General features: G+C 34.8%; 1 protein-coding gene across 4 annotated transcripts in view; it reads right to left on the bottom strand.

Annotated features, from left to right (window-relative positions):
• Window positions 1–929: 929 nt before the first annotated feature.
• MAP3K7 (mitogen-activated protein kinase kinase kinase 7) overlaps window positions 930–23,876 on the bottom strand; it is a 58,926-nt gene continuing 35,979 nt past the window's right edge. For all 4 annotated transcript variants that reach the window (XM_053664807.1, XM_053664805.1, XM_053664806.1 and 1 more), the window contains 5 exons: window positions 17,543–17,607; window positions 8,877–8,985; window positions 4,361–4,422; window positions 3,581–3,696; window positions 930–1,165 (listed from right to left, as the gene is read on the bottom strand). In XM_053664807.1, the coding sequence (XP_053520782.1) occupies window positions 985–1,165; window positions 3,581–3,696; window positions 4,361–4,422; window positions 8,877–8,985; window positions 17,543–17,607 (533 nt within the window). In that variant the 3' untranslated portion in view covers window positions 930–984. The remainder of the gene's footprint in view (window positions 1,166–3,580; window positions 3,697–4,360; window positions 4,423–8,876; window positions 8,986–17,542; window positions 17,608–23,876) is intronic.

Raw genomic sequence — 23,876 nt, 5'->3', positions numbered from 1 at the left:
TTATAATTACTTTAACTTCCTTACTAACATTTCCTGATTTGCCAGGTTTTTTACCCATTTGGTATCATTAAAGTATCTAAGTCCAAGCCATTTTTCTGGAGCCATTACTTCCATTATTTCTCCTCAGTTTTTCAAATATATAGTAAAATGTTCCAATAATCACTGCAGGAAGGAATGATCATGTAAGTTGGATAGTGCTGATTTACTTTATAATTTCGTTTAAAAGCTATCAGTATTAGAGTCATAAAGGCTTTACAGTTTCAACACACATACATGCCATTACAGAATTAAACATCTTTATACCCTATAGAAAGGGTTCCACTTTGTTAATGTATCATAGTCAAATTTCAGTCTAATGAAATACACTTTCATTAAATACAGCAGCCACCACTTACCTTTAAATATTTTGTAGACGAAACTAAGTTCAGTACTGATCCAAGGATTCTGGAACAGAAGCCCTCACTCCCAACTATCCCTTATAAAGGTTCTGCATTTTTAAAACGCACCACCAATTATTTTAGATTTATCATACCCTGTTTTTAACCTGGTATATACCATTTCTTTTGAAAAAGATTTATTTTTTGAGATGAGATACAAGAACAAAATCATTCTTGAGGTTCCACCTCGAAAAAAAGATGTTTGCACATAGCAGCTATAGTCTGACACCCCCGTGTTCGCTGGGCTAGCCTTCACACAAAGAGCATGCACGTACAGCCACGGTTCACGAGTCTGCTTTGAAGTTGGGAACTGCTGCTTATTCAAGTCACAGATGCCCTCAGATAACGCAAGGAGACAGTTGAATTGTATGTCCACCATGAGAAAAGGAAAATTAATGATGACACAAAGTAGCAAATATAGGCAGCTGGCATTCAGAACACGCCAAAAAGCTAACACTCTTGATTGTCATTATCAGGGCTTTTCTTTCCTTAAAAAAAAAAAAAAAGTCTTTCTTTGCATATTTTAAAATTTAACGGTCCCAGAGAATCATGAAGTGCCTTGTCGTTTTTGCTGCTGACTTCTGATGACCTCTAGTTGTTTTTTGCATTGCTGGTAGTAGGTAGAAAGGCTTTTGTTTTCATCTAAGAGCTTTTTATGTTCCTGTACCAGACGGGATGTATTTTGCTGGTCCTTTTCATCCTGGTCCAGTTCGGCAACTAGTTCTTGCCTAAAAACAAATACCAATAATGAGATATTCTACACAATGGAAAAGATTCGTACCTTAACAGCGGCCGATGAAAGCTCAATGATTTAGAGTTTTTATTCTGGGTCGATCGTTGTCATCTTAAGTGTGGCACTCAAACTTATTTACGTGCTGGAATGTAAACTATTAATCACTCTTCTGGTGTAACCATACAAATACAATCTTTTTAGTAAGTAACTATACTTAGATAATTAGTGAAAACAGATACAATGGTGTAACACAAGTTTCAGAACATTTCCTCTGATATTCTTTTCGACAAAGAAGAATAAAAGACTAGGAAGGGCTTCATCTGATTACAGGACAAATAACCTGGAATTTTTATTGTTAACATTGTGCTTTTATACTCATGTACTTATGTTTTGAAATCGTAATCCTATTTAAGTAAAGTGTAAAGTGGTAGCTAACAGAACATTTGCCAGGTAATTAAAATGTATATGTTATCAACTTAAATCTCTTTCCTATTTTAAAACAGTAAGAATAATATAAAGTACCACTTTTAAATTATTCAAGTTTGCAAACACTTTCAGGAAACACCCTGAGTCTTTTATAACCTGATGAACTTTTAAAAGTCCATTTATTTGGGGGATGTTAAGTAGTAGCTCTTGAAATGAAGCCACTGGATATACTTAAATATTTCATAAAAAGTCCTCAAAATGATTTCCTAGTAATATTTCTCAGTTAAAGAAAGTATTTAAAATTGATTAAAACTATGATAGTTTCACATCCCTCAAGTTACTATTCGGTTTTCTTGCACAGAACTTCTCTCTCAAATAATTAAAATATGGAAGAAGGCTCTGGCTGGTGTAGCTCAGAGGACTGAGAACCAAAGGATCGCCAGTTCAATTCCCAGTCAGGGCACATGCCTGGGCTGTGAACCAGGTCCCCAGTGGGGGCCACATGAGAGACAACCACACAGTGATGTTTCTCTCCCTCTCTCTCTCCCTCCCTTATTTATTTATTTATAAATAAATAAAACCTTAAAAAATATTTTTAAAAAAAGTATGGAAAAGGTATAGGCTAAATATGTGAAATGAGAAATACAGAGGTTCTTTTTTTTTTAAACACGAAGTGCCAACAGTTCCATAATTCACTCTACAATCTGCAGACTCTAATACAGGACAGGGCAAAACTAGGTTTATAATTGTTCGTATGAAAAATAAAATGATAATCAACAAAGAATGATACAAAAATACACTCTGGGTTTTTGCTCACTCACAACTGTAACCCTACTCTGCCCCACCTTGTATTTATCTCCTTTCAGATAACAGCTTGAATCCTCTTAAATCACTGTTATGAGTGAATTGTGATGAAACGATTCTTTCCCTTTTTTGTATGTGAAAGAAAACTTTCCATAGATTACTGCAGGAAACAAGTTTTTACTATCAGAGGGGACCCTGCCACCGCACGCACTGGGTTCCAGGAGCCTCTCCTGCAACAACCCTATGTCGGTCACACCGTCCGCCTGAGGGCCACGCTTAAGCAAACTAAATCACGTTTTTCTTAAAAAAAAAAAAACCCTGTAAATAAAATGATATGAAAATTGTACTATATTTCTTAAAAAAGAGATAAAGACAGTCTCTACAACTCTCAGAAAAAACCGTGTGAGTATAAAACTCCCCAGAAAAACGTTCATTAGGTATGAAATAAAGTTCACTAACAAGTAACTCTACTCTCCTCACCACACTCCCGGAAAGAATGTAACCACAAAATGTTTCTAAGATAAAGCACAACTGAATATTAGTAAATCAAATTATGTTACCTATGTCCAAGAGAATGAATCTTTATAACAATAAATCTAAATAGCCTTTAACTTCAAAATGCTGAGAACACTAAACACATTCATGTAGCACCAGTTTACTTTCCTCAGTAATAATATAATATGATATACTCAAGAGTTTTTTTAAAAATTTCAATCCTCACCAGAGGATATGTTTATTGATTTTAGAGAGGAAGGGGGACAGGGAGAGGTAGAGGGAGGGAGAGAGAGAAAAAAAGCATCGATGTGAGAGAGAAGGATCGATCAGTTGCCTCTAGTACCAAGGACAGAATTGGCAACCTAGGTATGTGCCCTAACTGGGAATTGAACCTGAAACCTAGGTATGTACCTTGACTGGGGATCCAACCTATGACCTACACACGTGCCCTAACCAGGGATCAAACCTGCAACATTTTGGTGCATAAGATGACACTCTAACCAACTGAGCCAAGGCAAAAGGGTTGACTTTTGCATGAAAAATAGCCAAAAGGGGCTTAAACACAAACATATATGCTTAATAACTAATTTTTAAAATGATGAAGGTTTTGTGTCTTCAAACAATACTGCAGCTTAACATATTTCAAACTCAAAATACTAATTTTTATTCATAAAAGATAACTTACTTTCTCTGTAATAACAATGCAATTTCTGTTTGAACTTTCATATATTCTTGTGCCATTTTACAATGCTGTTCAAACACTGCCATAGATTCTTTGGAGTTTGGGCATGGTGCTAGAGGCTGAAAATTTAAAAAAAAAAAGAAAAAGTTAAAACATAATTAAACTAAATCCCAGTATCTCATATCTCGCTAAGAGTTAAGACTGTGTAATATATTTTTATAGCATTAAAGTAATGATCTCTTAAAAGTATCCCTTGGTCAGGGTTAACTCAGAACTTAAACTTACACTTGCTGTTTTCAACACTTGCTATTCCATCAAACCACGCCTACAGTACGCTTGGTCTCTGGTTTTACCTTTCAGGTCACCAAGCTGTATTACACCAGAAGATGTTCACAGCTCTCATACTCATGAGGAGACACTACAGTGTACTATTCACATTTTCAGTCACTACAAAAATGCCAATCACAAAATGTATTATGTACGAATGAGCTTATATGAATTTTATATCTTAGTGCACTAAAATTAAAGAACAAAAATGCTATTCTTGGCAGTTTTAAAAATGTGAGAGTATTTTAACATGACTGTTGGGATAAGAACATACGATTCTGCCAATTTTAGATCGGATTAACTTAACTGAAAGAATAATTTATTTTCACAAGAATAAGGAGGTGAACTGAGAGTATGAATGAATATACAATGACAGAAACACAGCTGTCAGCCTTAAAGATACATTGTCTACACCCCGCTAAGAAAACACTGAGTGAGAAAGCAGTGCTCCTTTACCTGCAGCTGGTGATCCAGTGTAAGGTAAGCCATTGGGATGGAGTTATCTGATCCATTGGTATCTGTAATTCAAGCATGTTGTTTTATTTCATATAAAATATAAAATAATTCATAATTCAATAATTCATTTTCTTTCATAAGTAATTATAAACAAAATTAGGAAAGCATGTATGAAATACTGGTATTTTTTCCTAAAGTAAATAACACATAAGTTATTGTTACTGGTGACAAAGACTCTCGTTTTGAACTTTAAAGATAAACAAAGGGCCCTGGCTGGTGTAGCTCAGTGGATTGAGCACAGACTGTGAACCAAATGGTCACCAGTTCGATTCCCAGTCAGGGCACATGCCTGTTGCGGGCCAGGTCCCCAGTAGGTGGTGTGTGAGAGGCAACCACACACTGGTGTTTCTGTGTCTCTTTCTCCCTCCCTTCCCCTCTGTCTAAAAATAAAAATAAATAAAATCTTAAAAAAAAAAGATAAACAAAGGATATCCAATTACCAGATAATTAGAATGAAATCACACTTTCATACTTTCAATTTAAGTTGGCTATAAATTAAATAAAATTAAAGCTTGTAATCCCTTGTTTAATTAAAAATAAAAATAGTGACATACTAAAGTAATAATCTTTTAAAAATAAGTGTTAAGCCACATCTCAGAAAATCTGTAACCCTTTGTCAGAGGTAATTCAGAACTTCAGTTTACACTTGTTTGAACACTTCTGTGGTTACACAGGGCCGTGACTACAGTACACTTTGTATTTACTCCAGAATAACGCCCTTTACGTTTTAAATTCAGTCCTCACACACTCCATCTACCTACTCAAACCCACACCTCTTTCTCTCCTTGATCACGCCAGGTTTACTATCGGGCTGTCTCCACTCTGGCAACACCAGTGTTCCTTAACAGGGGAGAGGGGAAAGCAAGGGACACATGCAGTTCCAGCGGGTCACCTTCAGTTTCCACAGATTCCAGTGTGAGCCCCCAACCCCACCCCTGCTAGTGAGAATCGCTGCAGAAAGTGAGAGGTGTTACCGATGGGAGTCTATCACCCACACACACACTGGTGCGAAGGCATGCCCAAACGGTTAAATGTGCTCATTTGAACCACTCGAATTTTATCCAACTATTTGAATAGGCAGCTTTTGTTTGTATTCCAAAGAGGTAAAACTGCCCTAACTACTTGCCTGAGAAGCATGGAATAGACTCTTCCCAACATTAATGTTTATGCAGAACAGTTCCAGAAGCAGGCAGGATAACTGTGAAGTAATATGGACTTTCCTGTTTCAGAAGCAGCTGCTTTCCTACTGTTAGTAGAGAACAAAGAACTAAACAAGTGAGCTGCTGCTCAGCCCTTTTTCTCACAAAGTAACTCATTCGAAGAGTAGTGTGGATAAAGGCAAGGGCAGGGTAACAGCAAGGCAGTTTGATGGTTTGATTGATACTGTAGTATTTTTTTTAACTATTGAGAATATGCTTGTAACTCCAGAAGCTAAGCTAAGTCAGACCATATGATACAATGCACGTAAGAAATACCATGCAACGCTAGCATAGAGTAAGCACTCAGCACACGGTAGTGATGGTTATTATTCTTGTTACTGACACTAAATGAAGAACAGTGAAGGAAGGGTATTTTAAAATACTCAAGTTTGTATTTCAGGTCGCAAAAGAAATGTTTATTAAAGATACAACAACAGTATTGCCTAGGAAAGCCTGATTTACCCTAAAATCATATACTAACATAAATGTTTTTCTGAATTGGCTCAGTTAAGAAGTACAGTTAATTTATTTTTCTGACCAACTCTCTCCCCACCCCCAATAGCGGTTTCAAACTATGCTCCCATGAAACACTACTTTCCACAAAGTTACAACTGTGTGAAAATGATTTCTCCTTGACTTTAAAGGAGAAAGTCTTAAAAGTTTTTCAATTTAACATTCCCACTCCTATTACTTTCTTAAATATTTGATAGCTGATATATCTTATTAAGTCAGTAACCTGTATTTGATATGTATTTCAGAATTAAGTATAATATATCAATATTTCACAATATTCTAGGGGTAGAAAAAAAAAAGTCCAAGGATTTGTTCAGGCAATTGAAGCCTTTCAGTGGTGGGGAACATAAGGTCCTTTATTGAATATTGGTTTTTTTCTAAAACCAAGAAGTGAGATTTTACTTTCTCACTTATACACAGACTGAATTTAGTTTTTAAGTCTGTAATAGCAATAATTGATTATAAGACAGCAAAGGATATTCCATGAGTTGGGTTTTTAATGTTTAAATTGTTAATCAAATCTAATCTCATTTACTGACTGTTGAGACTCACATTTGTTTGGTTAAATTAGGCAAAAATATCTTTTCTGGCTTTTCAAACATAATACTTATAACCATTTCATATTTTCTAAGTATGTGGTCCCTTCATGTGAAATGTCGTCTTTTTTCTGCTTTATGCCTAAAGGACAAGCCTCACAGTTTTACAAAAAAGGCTCAGACTCTGCCAGGTCCTACCGGACTGATTTCTGTCTTAATTTAGTAGTTGATCACACTGCATGGGGACTTGTTTTAATGTGTCAGTACTACAACGCTCTAATGGAACAGCAAGCAACGGACGTCTCACTCCTACCTCGGCACAGTGCTAAGCACAGGAGAAACTCTCTTCAGGGGGTGTTCCCACGCTCTGTGGCTCTCTTTGCTAGGTTCAGGCATTGCTCTTACTAGTTGCTCTTGGGCATATTTGTTTTTATTTTTTTAATCTCTATTTTATAAATAGAAACCCAGAAACCCAACAGCACTCATTATATGCTATGATCATTAAATCATCATACTCTTTATTTTTCTCTGAACCTACACAAAAAACTCACCCCTTTTGTTTAAAAGAATTTAACTAATTAAGTTGTTTTAACTTATGTATGCATTTCTAATTTTTTCCTGAGTCAGTAGGCCTTCAAAGAAAAAGGCTTTACCTGTCTCTTTCCTGTAATTTATTTCATCAACTTGATTATTGATACTTTTTCTTAGAAATTGTACAAAGCTGAACTTCATTAATTATAAACTTAAAGTAGAGCTTCAACTTCTAAAATTGTATTCAATATTATTTAAAAAATAAAGACTACACATTTGCAATAATTCCAAGGCAAAGAAAAAATTCAGTTAATATCACAAGCTGGGCCTACATATGATTTCTGGCTATTAATATTCTATAATATTTTAGTTTCCAGGAAAAAAAAAAAAGAAACGAGGGTTAGACGGGCAGGAGCGAACACATGGAGCAGAAACACAGCATTGAAATGAAATGTGCATCGGAGAGTTCTGACAGATGAACTCACAATCTGTCACAGGTTGACTGGCATGTCTGGATTAGTCCAGACTGAAGTCAGGAGGCCCACCATGCTGAGAACCAGGTTTAAGCAAACACTATAGCGCCAGGGAGAGTACTTCTTCACTGGAGGGTTTAGGAACCAAAAACAGCTGGTATTACCTGACCTGACTGTGGATGATCAAATCTGTCAAGAGCATCCCCCTGTCTGCCTCTGAGGACAAGTGCATCGTGGGGAACTTTGCACATGTGCTAAGCGGTGGTAAATGTTCTGAGCGATCCTAGGCTGTGCTGTGCTAGGGGTGAAGCTTGGAAGAGCTTCTGCTACCACTAAATTTAAACTTACTAAAACTACAGAGTACACACCCCTGGCTAAACATAGTTCCGTCTTAACATGACACAGAGAAAAGCCACCCAGTTAATTTTTTAAATTAAATTATAAATTTGACTAAACCATGCCAAATATCTATAAATACTTATAAGCAGTATTTTAGTTTGTAAACACAGTAATATGATTTTTTAATTTCAATTTAATTACCACTATTAATAACACAGTTGATTTTTTTAACATAGTTGATCTTACATAAAATCCCAAATGGTTTTACTTTCCAAGGTCTAAGAGATGGTTGTTTTTTCTCTGACATCATACCATATAAATAATTTTTATAGGAGTTTACTGCCAAGTATTTATCAAGGCATTCTTTTAATGCTAAGGAAAAGTTAATTCTCCTATGGCAGAGTTTCCTGCTTGCATATAATGAAACTACTCCAGATTAGATATCAAGGCTAGTATTTTGACCAGTTACTCATGTTAGGGAGCTTTAATAACTCTTAACACACTTTTAAAGGTCTATTTAACAGACTATTTATATAACTGAAATGAAGTTTCCTTATTATTTAAAAGGTCACAGTCAGAAAATTTTTTCTCACTAAAGTACCTGATATCTTATTATCTTTAAAACAAAAGAGTGATATGACGATAATTATTGTTACCACTCTGCAGATGGTAGGTATTGGTCTCTGTGTGAGTACTTGAAAAAGACATTTTTAAGTTTGTTGCTAAATATTTGATTTTATTAATATGAAAATCTAAACTACTGTACCATGCCTGCCTTTGTAGAGTTACAGCAATGACAGGACTAAATGATAACAAACATGGCAAAGTCAACTTCACGATGGTGGTGGGGAAACAGACTGCTCACCTGTGGAATCATCAGGGGTCCATGGATGGCTTCGAGGTGGCTTTTCTGAGGTTGGTCCTGAGGTAGTAGTGATCATTCTGATGCTAGGACTGGATGACCTACTGCTCACCTGTAGAAAATGACAGTTTTTTTCTTTTTAATGAAAAGAAAAAATTTCCATCATAAGGCAAAGGACAGAACAGCATTCTTTCAGAAGTCCTGAAATACTCTTGCAAAAACAAAACAAAAAACCCAAATAAATCCTCTAAGGAGACTGCACATACATACACACACACACACACACACACACACACACACACTGAACACTAATGGTCAAAGCTTTTGTCTGGACTGTCTGCTGCACTCAGAGGAACAGGTGTGACGTCTTGGGCCTTTATAGGACGTTGAATCAGGATGCAGAACCTCATTCGTGCTTAAACCTAAAACCCAAGAAAGGCTTCGCTCTCAGGGAAAGAAGGAAGCAGGAACAAAACCCTGTCCTACAAAAGAAGATAATATGTAAATTTGTCTGTCTTGGAAGTGGCTGTGGGTGGAGGGGTGAAAATGTATCCACTGTGAATCTGCAATTTCTAGAACTGATGGAAGATATAACAAATCCCAACCACAACAAATCCTCAGCAGAAAAATTACGAGAAAACACACAATACTGAGTTAATCGTGGGGCAAATTATAATCAAATTCAAAACAACAACAAAAAGAAGCGTGTAAAGAGCAGCCATAAGAAAATATAGATTACCTATAAATGACCAGAAAAATTCTCAATAGTAACAAGGGAAGCCAGAGAGAAGAAAGTAAAATTATCTTCAAATTGATAAAACAGAATAACTGAGAACTAGAATTATTTAGCCAACAAAAATGTGAGAATGAGGTCAGAATAACATTCTCAGATGAGCAAAAGCTGAGTCTATCATTCATAGATTGTTACTGTAAGGGTTTCTATAACATGTTTTTTAGGGAGAAGAAAAATTCTTCCCTAATAGAATGGCTAAGTGAAATCAGGATTACTGGTAAACACAAGTATGGATCCATATACTGAAAATATTAAACAATGAACACAATGACTAATTTATAGAATTACCAAACAAATAAATAAGATGGTACTGAAATCTGAATAACAAGAGCATCAGCAAGAGGAATGTAAATTTCAAAATCTTCATATCAATTAGAATTAGGGTAAAAAATACCAACTTTAGGTTGGGCATGAGTGTTAAAATTTCCCAGGTAATTACTATAAGTAGTAATATATCTAACTCCCAAGTTAGATAAAAAAGGAATGGAATGAGAAATATATCTATTGAATTCAAAGGAAGGTAATAAAGGAGAAAAAAGACAAATAAGAGAGAACAAATTTGTCAGCAGTCATAATCAATATAAGTGCATTATACTCTTCAGTTAAGATATTTTTTTAAAAAAATCAGGTAGCCAGGCTGAATTAAATGCTATTTATAAGAGACATATATGATTCATAGAGATAGAGAAAACAGAAAGCTAAAGGATGGAAAAAGATAACCAGGCAAAAACTATCCCAAATAAAGTTATATAGCTGTATTAGTATCAGAGAAATATATTTTAGAGCAAAAAAATTACTAGGGAAAGAGATATAAATGATTCAATTTATAGTATAATTCAAAACTTATATGCTGTGTTTATAACAATATAGGCTGTACCTATACATAACTTCCAAACAGATAAAGCAATAAATATGTAAGAGAAACATTTATGATCAATCATAGTAAAATATTTTAATTCTCTGTAAATGATATATAAAATCAAACCAAAAAACAAAATATGCACATAGCATAACCTAAACTCCATGAACCCTATGTCTGAAAAACGAGAATATGTATTTTTGAAGCACCCATGGAACATTCATAACTGATCATGTACTAAGCTATAAAATAGATCTAAAAAAAAATCTATTGTCATATAAACTAATCTTTTTGTATTGATTCACAATTAATCTTTCAAAAACTCCTATGTTTAAACATTTAAAGACACTTCTAAATAACTCACTGGTCAAAGAAAAAGAAAATTTAAAATATTTGAATTGAATTTAAACTCTAATCACACTAAAAGTTGTGGCATGTGACTCAAGAAGCACTTAAGAGAAAAATATTTAATTCCAAGTTCAAGGATGAGGAGTGTCTATAGCAGTGCGCAGCGCACAAAATGTTTACTGGTTGTTATTGGGTCAGTTCTGAAATTCTCACCCTGGCATTCCTGAACTTCCACCCACAGGTTTACCTTACCTATACAGAACATCTCTCCTCTGACAGTTCCTTATGCCTTTTCCCTCCCTGGTTTTAATCTTGACCTAGAGTCATTCAAGGACTATATGGTACAGTGCAAAGAGCATGTATGAAGCTGAACTATATATAACTGCCACTTTTATAGGTCAAAACAGTCAAATGCAGCAAATTCACATGACTTAGTCTGGCGATTTTCAAGCTTTTTCATTTCATGGCACACATAATCTAATAACTAAAATTCTTATATAAAACACACAAAATGACTAAACCCTGTAACAAAGACTTTTCTCCTTCAGTTTTGGCTATATTTACAGTCTGTTCCTACATAAACTTCAATTTGAACCAGAAATGCTTTATACTACTTTCAAAGTTTGTGATAATTTCATATGTACTTTTGTATTATACTTCCCGGGATTTAGGAAATGACTGACCATACAATAACCACATAATCAATACTCATTGAATAAAATATAATATAACTTGTTGGCACTCAGAAATAAGACTGGTGCTGCTTAGGCTTATTAACCTTTTATACAATGTGTAAGAAGAATAACAACACACACCGAAGAGAACCAGTCAGGAAACACATTTCTTATTTTTAGAATGCTGCTGTTACCCTTGGTAAAACAAGTACAGATATTATTCTTACTGAGTCCTTTTAACCTCTTTTACTGAAAACAAGTCTTGTGATTTAAAAAGAGTACACTGATTTGACCACAGTTTTAAATTCTATTGTAAAACAAGAATAATTTTTCTTCAAAGTGCTAGTAGAGGAAGTTTTCACAGTCAATCTAATTTTATGTTAATAGTTTCACTTTAACATTTTAAGGGGAAAAATAAATAAATATAAGTGTTTGTAACATGTGAGACTCATATCAGTTATAAGATATTAAATTAGATACAAGTAATAATCAGGTTTAAATATAAAAGAATAGATTTTGTATATTAAAAAGGCCACTGAACATTTGTCATATTAAAACAAATAATTCTATTTGGACCTACTATGAATTACAGTATTTAAGTTCATATGTTTCTCAAGAGAAATCTTTGCTACTTATTTCTTTTCACCTTCTATTTTTCAAGAAACTCTTAGCACCCAAAGTGCATAGTTATTTTTTCTGCTAGAGATTTGCTATTGCTATAAAACTAAAAAATAAGAGTAATATTTTTAGGTCAAGTTTTAAAACTGGTCTTTCCTTAAAGCTACAAGAAAGGTTGAATGAGCTAAATTTAAATACACAAAATGACTTCATAATTTGAGGAATATCTCATATATTCATAATATCTCAATGAATAACATAGTATGTATATATTTATAGAAAAAAACTAAAAAAATATTAAAAATACAACCATAATTATATATTTTTAATACCTGAAAAATAAATGGTATAAATAAGAGGAACAGGTAATATCTGAAAATTAAAAAAAAACTAGTTTGTGGGTTCAATTTATGTTACAGCTTAAAATTTGCTATGGAAGATGTCTTATTTTATAGTAGCTATTTTTTTTAAAACAACGGTAAAAGTCTGATGGCCATAAACACTCTCAAACTATTAACCTACTTAGGGGGGCTCCTTCCTTTAAGACATTTACAATTACTTTATTCTATGCTTACTAAACTGCAAAGTTTAAGAGATATATAAAACTTGACTTACCAGAGGGATTGGGTATGAAAGTGGTTACGAGAACAGAGAAATGCCACATAGCAATTTAAGGCAGCAAAAGAATATGAAGCCAAATTTAAACTGCAGGGGCAAATTTACCATCGTAGACACGAATGAGAATTGGACATTGACCAGAACTTTATCTCTATCATTTATAAAAAGAAATTGGGTGTTATTTTACAGACAAAAATAAAGCTTTGCTTCTTTTTATGTCTCACCTGAAAGACTGGGAAAATATTTTCATGAGGCAAGAATTTATGGCCAGTACTACTGTTCAGACTGACATTTTAAAGCTATTTAAAACCCTCAGAAATCTTAGTTGCTAAATTTATACAAGCACAAAACAGATTAAATGTTGATTTATATAATATTCTGGCCAAAGTAACATCTGCATAACAAATACTACAAAGAAATGGGTATGGGTTGGTAATGTGCATTTACAAGTGTACTTCCGCCACTGACAGCCACAGATAATCCAATGAAATCTGCACAGGACAGCGTGTACTGAAAACATTTTTTATATCCTGAAGGTAGGGCTCAATTTAATTCTGGCTTCACTTATAGTTTATTATGAGACAATTTTAGAATTTTATTATTCTTATGTAGCCTTTAAACTCTCTAACAGAAAAATACAAAATTCCTACGACCCTGAAATTATTTACAACTATTATGTAAGTTTCTGATTTAGTTTCAACAAAATTATTTACACTAAAGGTACAGATTGAGGATGGACAAGTAGTAGTAGTATACTAAATTACATCTCTTAAATGAAACAATGTATGGTAATACATCTATGGATATGTGATAAGAGGACTTTAAGGTAAATATTTTCCATAACTCCTGATAGAAACTTCTCTTCTAATACAGAAAGAATAGAATGCCAATAGATTTTACTTCTTTCCAAGTGTTTCTTTTTGTTGTTGTTTCACTTCTAGATTGTAATACACGATAGAGAGAGCAAGGAGAGCGGTAAGAGCCTTGGAAGGCAGACTATGCGGAGACAGGCATACAACTTATATTAAGTGTCTCCTGTGTGTCTGCTACTTTTATATGCTATAACCCTGAGGTGTGGGCATTATGGTCCCCACTGGGAGATAAGGTTACTGAAGCTTAGTCACATATCTGGCTAGTAAAAGTAGATTCTAAACTTCATACTAAAATTTAGTATGTCTACCTTTCTAAACAATCATAATTGCATCACCTTCCAGTTGTGATTTTTACTGACTTTAGTCCCCTCAAGGAGAAATCTCATAAATAGACCTGTACTGGTTACATTCCCAGCAGGTATACAAGAGAATGTATAATTTTAGTGAACCACAGAAAGGTTAATCCAACTGTATAAAACATAAATTTGTGCAGTCATCTGTAGACATTTATTATCAAGGTGGGTTAGCCTTACTCAACAATATGATGCAGCAGAAATTCATCATCACTGCAAAACTACTTAATTGATGATGATGAAGACTACGAGAAGCCAAAACACTTGAAATGAAAGGGTTCTAGGGTTACTTTAGCATCTGTTACATTCAGTTTTATATGCACACTGGAATGATAAAAGTGTAGAGCTTGGGTGCTTTGGTATCAGATCTGGATCCCAAACTTGGGTGATAGCAATTACTGACAATGAGACTTAGGTAAGCTTCTCTAACCTCCAGTTTCTTAATCCACAAAATGAGGAAAATAAATAATACAAATTTACAGGATGAAGATCAAATAATATATGTTAAAGGCCTGACTGGCACAAAGTTGGTACATAATAAAGAAACAGCACCTGTTATTAAAAAGTGCTGTGGGGATAAGATCTACCCAAATGTGCTCCTTGGGGACTGGGTGTTCTTGGTAGTCTGTGTCCCCTAGCCAAAGGCCACCAGGAACATACCTACAGTAAGAAAGACAAGTTGGTTTCAATTTTTGTTGCAGTGAACCAAAAAACTCACCATGGGGCACTGTGGGGTGTCTCCCTAAGAGGGTTTTAGAAAGAGCTTATTACAGGATTTGAGATTTTGTTTTGTGATTTAGGCAGGCTCCAGAGAAGGAGGGGTTCACTGTAGATGGGGCCAGAAAGCAGGAGCAACTCTACAGGAAGAACGGACCAGAGTGAGGATAAAACTACAAGCAGAAAAGCAGCAGCAGTCACTCAATCAGCTGGGAGAACACAATGTGTGGCAATGTGTGGCATTGTGTGGGTGACACAGGGACCTTGTTTTTGTCTGTGCTTGGACAACATCACAAAATGGTCTTGTTTCATCTCATCTTATCATGGTCTCAACATAACTTTGCCTACTGGTGCTCTGAGAAACTGTTTATGTTCCAGTAACAGTGAGGCCTCAGTGTCCAATCAGTTTGTGAACATTGAGCTGCTTTTTCTCAGCATCTTTTCAAAGCATCTAGGAGGTCAGAGCCATTATGTGTGCTTAATAATCTTCCTGAATAAATACCTGAATTAATTTAAAAGTGATTTGTGTATTCTGAGTTTACAAAAAAACTTACATAACTATTTTTAATAAAGAAGCTTGCTTGGTTCACTATGCCTCTCAACAGAAATGATAGTATAAAAACTAATCTGATTTTAGTTTATAGATGGAAAGTCTAAGTGATTTTATTACAAGATTAGTCTTGAACCAAGAGCCAAAAAATATACCCGCTGGACAGTTTACTTTCCCCTGCGAGACAGAAAGTTAAAGCTTTATCAGTAAGCTCTCTCTCTTCCTCTGACGACTGTACTAGGTGGGCACCTTATTTTCTTCATAGTTTCATCAGCCTCCGTGGCCGCAACAGATGAACGAACCCACCAGCCCCGTGCCTGTGTTTCATCACTGCTTAGCCAGCCTCTAAAAAGAACTGTGCCTTCAATTTTGAACATGCATATTGTGCAAACTTTTCTTCTCAAATAATAATATTTTCATGAGTAATATAAATTACTGAATGCTCAATTAACACTTTCAGGGGAAAATGTTTTCACAGTGCCATTCTCATCCTGAGCTGGATATTAGGCATTTTAAGTTTCCAATACTTAAGTAATTTTGAAAGAGTAATTTTAAAAACTGTCTACACATAGATTATATATCACCTATTTTAGAACACGTTTTACTGCCATATCCCACTCCCCCTCATGCCAAATCTTCTGGAGTAATCCATGACAACTCATGCAAATGACTGTCCTACAACAGTCTGCCTTAGTTCCAGTGTTTTACTACTTGGTATTGTAAACAAGGCTAACGATCATAATCTCAAGTAACACAGAACTTGTGAGGAAATAAGTAAGGCTTTGTATGGTGAGGTCAGTCTCGAATTATAGCAATGCCTATTAGAGTACAGAGAAAAGCATTTGTACTAGCAGATGCTTCTAAACTGTCTTAGCGCAAGCTTCTCATTCCTAGTCAATGGGAGAACACTTGGCTAGAGTTTCTCATAACAGGAATATCAATGGCAACAATAAAGAGTTAACAAGGCTGAGGTCATCAAGCCTTTAAAGAATCAAAGCAAATACCGGATACGTTAAACTATGTTACTAAGTGCCCTGATTAATACTTTAAGTACCTGAGGAGGTGAAAAGTGGAAAACTTCATTCAAAAGTTCTGAAGTTTCACGAAAGCAGATAAACTGAAAAAAGCTGCTATTAATAATAAATAAAATCAAGATCTAGGGTCACTTAATATAATAAAATATACAATAAATTAATGTGTATGTGTATATATATCTATGCATGTGCACATCTGTGTGTATGAATGTGTATAGGCATTGTGAGGAATAAATATATTAACTACAAAGAATCTCTAAAATTCAAAGTGTATTATAAAAATGAAATAATAAAACATCTTTCTAGAATAAACGGTATTCATATATTTTACCATAAATTGAACATACTATTTGTAATACATAATCCTATAATTTTATATAAATATGGACAATTTTATATGAATATTTCAGATGCATACTGTATTCAAAATTTACTTATTTCTGCACAACTGAAAACACATCAACAAACACCTCATAGTTCCCATTCATTTTAAGAATATGACATATATGTATTATATATGTTAAGTTTATCAATCTGAGTAAGAGATGAGCAAACAATGTCTGAGCTGCAACTTTACTTGGGTTAAAACTCTGTACTAAGTAGTCAGTTATGGCTTAATTGTAGCACAGTCTGGCTCATCTACAAAAAAGCAGTAACAGAGAGATAAGGGGCATTTAGCAAGCATCCAGAAATATAAAGATGAAGAATGAGAATCTTAACCACTGGGACAGAAGCCATTCTAGAGTTTACCCATCTGCTTAGTTAATATTTTTCATAAAAGTATAAATCCAGTGAATATGACAAATTAAAGATGTTAAGAGTCCTCGGGGTACGTCAGTGTCCTATGTGACTGCAGAGAAATGACATCTTATTAGGGAAATATTTAGTGATTCCCTATAGAGGACAATGGTAATGACAAATCATTTCATTACAAAACTGAGTATTTCCTTATTAAAGCATACATAAAAACCATGTAACATGCAGAGGACACTCCTGAATTAATCAACCTTTCCTAAATCTTTCAAGTTAAATTAATAATGACATTTAGATTTTTTTCTCCTAAGAACTTCAAGTTCAAATGAACTTCTCTATCACATGTCCAAAAGAACTTCTGTATCACAATTTTAGGTCAATTCATAGAATAGTTTTGCAGAGTATATGTATTAAACTTAATTCTTGAATACTACCCATTACTACTGTTCAAAGACTGAGAATTCAAGTGTCAAGTCTTACCTGACCAGGTTCTGTTCCAGTAACAGTCAAGTCTTGGATGGATCTACGTCTTGGCTGTCCGTTGCCTTTTGGAAAATGAAAAAATGTAAAATACTGAAATCTAGTCAGACAATAAGGGATGTAATTGCTACATTAGGAAGTTGGAACTTGTTGCTTCTTGAATCTACACAAAATGTTTGTGAAAAAAGTAAATTTGTTATAAAAAATAAAAAGAGAAAGATGTAAAAAAAGGAAGAGAAACGGCTGCAGTATTTTAACTCCAAAGCTGCCAGCCTGCAGTGAAATATGCCCTAATACAAAACCACTCCTATTGCACAAATAGCTGCTGAACTCTCTCCCACCATCTTCTGTCATGTATTTAAATAGATGAATGCCTGGGGGATGGGACTGATGACGGCATCTATTTCAAGGGCCTTACGTAGGGCTTCTACAGCAAGACAGCTATCAGGTTGTAAGACATGACTTTTAACCAACAGCAGTACCTTGTTCATTTCAGGGCCTGAAAGGATGCCTTGGCTTTAGAAACTTCTATGCTATAATAATTTAAATATCGGTTTATGAAAGAATTCTACAAATTTAAGTCTTCAGCAAAAGAGAATGAATTAAGCAATAGCTGCATTCAGCACTTTTATTTGGGCATAGGGATGTTCACACAGAAGATGAGAGATCAGCTGTCTAAAAGGAAACACCAAAATATTACGAATAACAGCTGACAAAATACTCAAAATTCTTTTGATTCTGAAAGCTGTGTTATGTAATTTCTCAACTAGTAGGCAGCCCAGAAAGATGTACTCTAACAGTTGTAGCCTGTTAGCAGGCAGAACTCATTCTTAAAATTTATCTATAATCATAAGTATCTTATTTTAAACTTGATGAGGAACATAATTTACATCTTAATCCATGTGATCCATTATATTCTGCACCTAAACTAAAAGGACCTTACAATAAAATAATAATGTTCAATGCAATAATATGTGTAGTAAATACAAAAAGTCAAATTTATAGCCACCCTTGAACATATAAAATATCATCAGCTTATTCTAAGTTGTTTTAGAATTTTGTATAACTGTAACTAAAAAATGTATTACAAATTTCATTTTATCCCAAGTTCCAACTTCTGACTACAAACTAACATAACAAACTGCACATTTATTCACTCACTCACACTAGTATATTTTTGTGAAAACTTTTAACTACCACTAATTCCAGAGGACAAAAAGGATCCTCAGTACTATGACTAATCAGCAATTTTAGGCACATTTCATTCAACACAATCACTCTAAAATTAGCTTACATGAGACAGGCTTGTAAAAGTGTCTGGAATTCTCTTTTCAGATAAGCAACCTTTGTGAATCTGGGGAACCACCTAGTACATGTGTCTAAAAATCATTACATCACCACTGCAATAACAACAAAAACAAACTCAAATATAGGTGGGGGTAAGAGGAAAGGGAAGTAAAAACGTCTAAGGAAGTAGGCTAAAGAAGAGCTGACAGTTAACAATGCCATAAAATGAAAAAATTTTAAGCTACAACATGAGCCAAAGCAAGCAATATTAAGCAATGCATCTTAATTAGCATACCATGGCAGAAACCATCTGGCATACAGTTCAGACAAAGCAAAACAGGGCTGTAATCAAGATACTTATTGCTCCAATATTAAGTTTTAGGTCATAATTTAGAAATATGAATGTAAAAAAATCAAACACCTATTATTGAAAAGAAAAATTACTGGGTATGTTCTTAGTAAATTGGATTCTGATTTTTTTACAACTAAATACTAATTTGGAAACTCATTTGTTTTACTTTTTTTTACAGTTCCTTGATATGTGCGTACCTATGTTACATGTGGTGGTAATAAAGAGAAAAAGAAACAGAAAAGAGGGGCAAGATGCCTGATCAAGAAATCTGAATCCTGTAACGATGTCTTTAGAACTCAATTTGTCTGTAATGAATTCTGGAACTTTTCATGACTTATGACAGAAAACAAGTAATATTAAAAAAAAAAACCTTTCTAAGTAAGAGCAACAAAAGGAATACACGATAGCCCTAGGCCAATCTACCTCCCACTCCTAAAAATGAAAGGGTGGTTGGAATAGTAGCTTACAGGTCAATTCAGTTGTTTCCACAATAATGTCACAAAAACAGAGACCATCTCTTCAACAAGCTGCTGTATTAAGTATACCCGGTTTCCTGAGCTGGTATGTGAAAGACACCAGAGTTCCTCCAGGGACTGTGGGCTTAGGTCTTAAGTCACTCCTGTGGTTTTTCTTACCTGTTTAAGCAAGGTCAGGGTTTTCCTTACCTTAGCTAGCTACTCTGATTATTCAGTTTTCCAAACTTCCCAGAAATTGCAAGTGAAAATCAACACTACCTTTTCTTGGAGACATCTCTTAACTAAAATGTTAAAAATTCTGAGATCCATAGCTTTGAACATTACAAATTGTAGGACAATGTGCTCTTTGTGTGTAAATATGTAAGATTTCTGAAATCTGAATATCATTCTACTCTGCAGTATTACAGTACTGCCTCAGAGTAAGCCAAACATGTAATTATAAACATATTATTTAGGCTGCCGCAAATTTCACATTCCTTTACTAATACTTTTTAGAGCCAGGGCCATTGTAGAACAAGTATCAGAACTGTGTAGTTTGATCCACACATAAAGTCCTGAGGTATTATAGGTGCATTGTTACTTGACTCAAGACACTACTAAATTGATGAATATTGTTGTTAGCCAATGTCTAAGGTTGTTTGCTCTTCCTCATGAATGATGGCATAGTACATAACTGTGTTGAAGATCAAACAAAAAACACGATTTGAATTTGTTAACCTAGGACTAGGTTTAGGCAGTTCAGTCATCATAATAAAGTATTTTTTTAAAAATTCTTTTGACTCATGGATATAGACAATAGCATGAAGGCCAGGAGAAGGGGGGATGGGGGCTGGGTGAAGGTGGGCAAAGAGGGCAAAGTGGGGGACATCTGTAATAATGTCAAAAGCTAAAAATTTAAAAATTATTTTGAGCAACAGTGTACATTTAAATTTTTTTTAAACTTAAAAATGCCAGGAGCAACCAATACTTCAAAGAAGTATATCTGTGCACTGTAAGTACACATAACAATTTTTACAATGCTTAAAAGAATGCTCTTATTTAAATCTTCTTTAAAATATCAGTTTGTTTAAAATAGATTCAGTATATCGCTTTGGCTAAAGGAAGTATTACTTAAACTACAATACCTATCCATAATAGATAAAATAAAAAATATAGCTATATTTTTTTAAATGCTTACAACTGGGATCTAATGTATTACAAGTTTAGATATATCAAATAAATATCTAGTAATAACACAGAACTTGTGGGAAACTGACTTTAAAGAAAAAAATTCTGGAAGGTATTAATAAATTAGGAGAATAAATATGATCCTCCTTTATAATAAATATATCCATGATATTGGACATGGATATATATGTCCATGGTATGTCCAAGATAAGCGATGTTCTCAAAGTATGGCTTATATTTGTATTTTTAACTATAAAGTACAACTTAAGAACAAGTTAGTATTTGGCTTTTATGTCTAACTGTTTCAGTTCCAGTGCTTGCAGTCTTTTATTAAAAGAAAGCGAAACTGATTAGGTTAATGTTGGACATATGGGGGGAAAGACAGTGAGAATATTTAATAAAATGTTTTACCGAATACTATTTCCATTTGAACACCTTGTTACTCTTGAAATTAAGTGTAGAATTAAGGTTTCTTTACTCCATAAGGATCCAATGTCATAAAAGAGGGTATCCTGGCTGAAGAGCTTTGTTTAGTGCAAATCATGAGGAGGAATGAGGCAGAACTACTCCTTCTCTGACTCAAACTGAAAAGGAGAAAATGGGTGTCATTTGGAGTCAAAAGATCTAGGTTGGAATTTCGTCTGTGTGACTACGGGAAAGACACTCAACAGAGTGTCTCAGACCTCAAGTGAGGTCTGAGGAGACCCCAGTTATCTGTATACCTGTAAAATAGCTATACAATGCATCATTTTACCTGATAACCTTACTTATAAGTCTGTTCTGAGGTCAATTAAGATAATGTATTTTAAACTACTTTATAGAACACACTGAGCATATATCTAACCAGGGTTTCTTAGCATTGGCACTGGTGACATGTTAGGCTGGACAAAAATCTTGGCTGTGGGAGGATGTCTGGGACAGTGTAGGATGTTTAAAAGCATCTGTGGCCTCTGCCTACTACATGCCAATAGCACCTGCCACTTGTGACAACTGAAAATGTTTCTAGATAATGCCAAATGTCCACCGATGGGCCAATTCACCCTAACTGAGGACCACTGAGACTATTCTCTTTTCCTCTCTCCCTGTGTACAGGATTGGCTATATCGCCTACTCTGTGTTTGTGTGTGTGTTCTTAATGTCTACTCATTAAGACCTGGATTAAGATTATACTACATCTGCTTAAATTTTCCTGACTCCCTCAAACAAAATAATATTATGTTGCCACTTGGTTAAAATATTATTCCCTGAAACGTAGTATCTTTCAGCATGAAGGTAAAATGATGACAAGTACTTGCTAACTTTGAAGGTAGCCCCTGACTCAATAAATAAAATTACTATGTAAAACATAGGTTAATTCTATTCTCTGAAGAGCAACAGTGATGATGTACTACAAACTACTTTGATAACCAGAAAAACTAAGATAGAAATTGTATAACTTATTTTATTCATATTTTTAATTTATACAGATTTTATATTTATACTAGCTCCTGGCCACTGGACCTCAGTAATAGTTTGTTCATTTGTTTAACAGGCACACATTTATTACACACTATGGATGAGAGTGCTGATCCAATCAACACTCAATGAAAGTCATGACTGGTGTGGCTCGGTGGGTGGCATCCTTCCGAAAACTGAAAGGCTGTAGCCGGATTCCCAGTCAGGGCACACGCCTGGGGTGAGGGCCAGGTCCCTGGTTGGGAGCAAGCCAGAGGCAACCTATTGATGTTTCTCTTGCACGCTGATGTCTCGCTCCCTCTCTTTCTCCCCATTTTTCCCTCTCTAAAAATAAATAAAATTAAAAAAAAAAAACCCTAAATAACATGCCCTGGTTGGTGTAGCTCAGTGGATTGAGCACAGGCCTGAGAACCAAAGGACTGCCGTTTGATTCCCAGTCAGGGCACATGCCTGGGATGCAGGCCAGTTCCTAGCAGGGGACACATGAAAGGCAACCATACATTAGTATTTCTCTCCCTCTCTCCTTTCCTTTCCCTCTAAAGATAAATAAATAAAATCTATAAAAATACTAAATAACAAAGATATCACCTCTATCCTCAGGTTTCAGTTTACTAGAGAAGAAAAGAACCACTAGGTATTCCACTGTAACATAGCAACTGTAACATAGCAGTATGCTAAAAGCACAGTCACAGGCAAAGGACAGGGTGCTGGAGAATTCTCCCAAAGTACACCCATGAGTGTGTGGGGGAAAACTATACATTTTCTTATCAAAATTTTGGTAAAGGAAAACCTAAAGCAAAGGGATAAGGAAAAGATAATTTGGATAACATACATTAGCCAATACTGAAGGTCACTCGTGCCATTTAAGTTTCTATCAAAAATGGTGATTCAGATTTTAACTATGAAATCATCCCTACAGGAAATAAAAGTAATTTACCAATTTGAGACACCGAGTACCATGTGTGAGTTAGGTATAAAAACAAGTAATTTGCAAGAAGATTCTCCTGACAATACACAAGAATCGGAAATGACCATGACTCTTTGGCAAGATACCATGCAAAACAGCAAATCTCACTTAATTAACTTTGCATCTATTTTCTAAGTTAAGGCAAAACTGTATTTAGCAACTCTCTTTTCTCAACTTCATATTTCACTTGCTACCAACAGAAAGAGGCTGGGATAGAAAGCTTAGAGGGAGCCCCAAAAGTAGTGACTAAGGATGAAAAGGAGCCAAGGGTAACAAGTACTTTTAAATGCAAGTAGTTGTTTCCTCTTTCTGCTGGGTGCAAAACAGGTCTGGGTTCAATTTAGCTACTCACCTAAAAGCTGAGAGGAAGGTGGTAAAGTCTGGGCTGGCATTCTCCCTTCTGTGAAAAGGTTTACTTTGCCTTCTAGTTTATCCTCATTTTTGGGTATCTGAGGTATCCTGTCAAGCCCACTTCAGTGCAGATAAGTGTATACAGTTCTCAATCTGTCTCCCTAATTACTGCATGCAAGGTATCTATTTTCATGTCCTATAAAAATTGGAGCAAGAAGCATTTTATAAGTACCAGGGATCATTATTCTGGTTCCACAGTTATTAGACCAACTCAGGTGG

This window comes from Artibeus jamaicensis, unplaced genomic scaffold (genome assembly GCF_021234435.1).
Source record: "Artibeus jamaicensis isolate MK-2021 breed Jamaican fruit bat unplaced genomic scaffold, CSHL_Jam_final contig_387, whole genome shotgun sequence".
Taxonomy (NCBI): Eukaryota; Metazoa; Chordata; class Mammalia; order Chiroptera; family Phyllostomidae; genus Artibeus; species Artibeus jamaicensis.
Note: the sequence above shows the minus strand (reverse complement) of the source record. Positions and strands in the feature narration are given on the sequence as shown.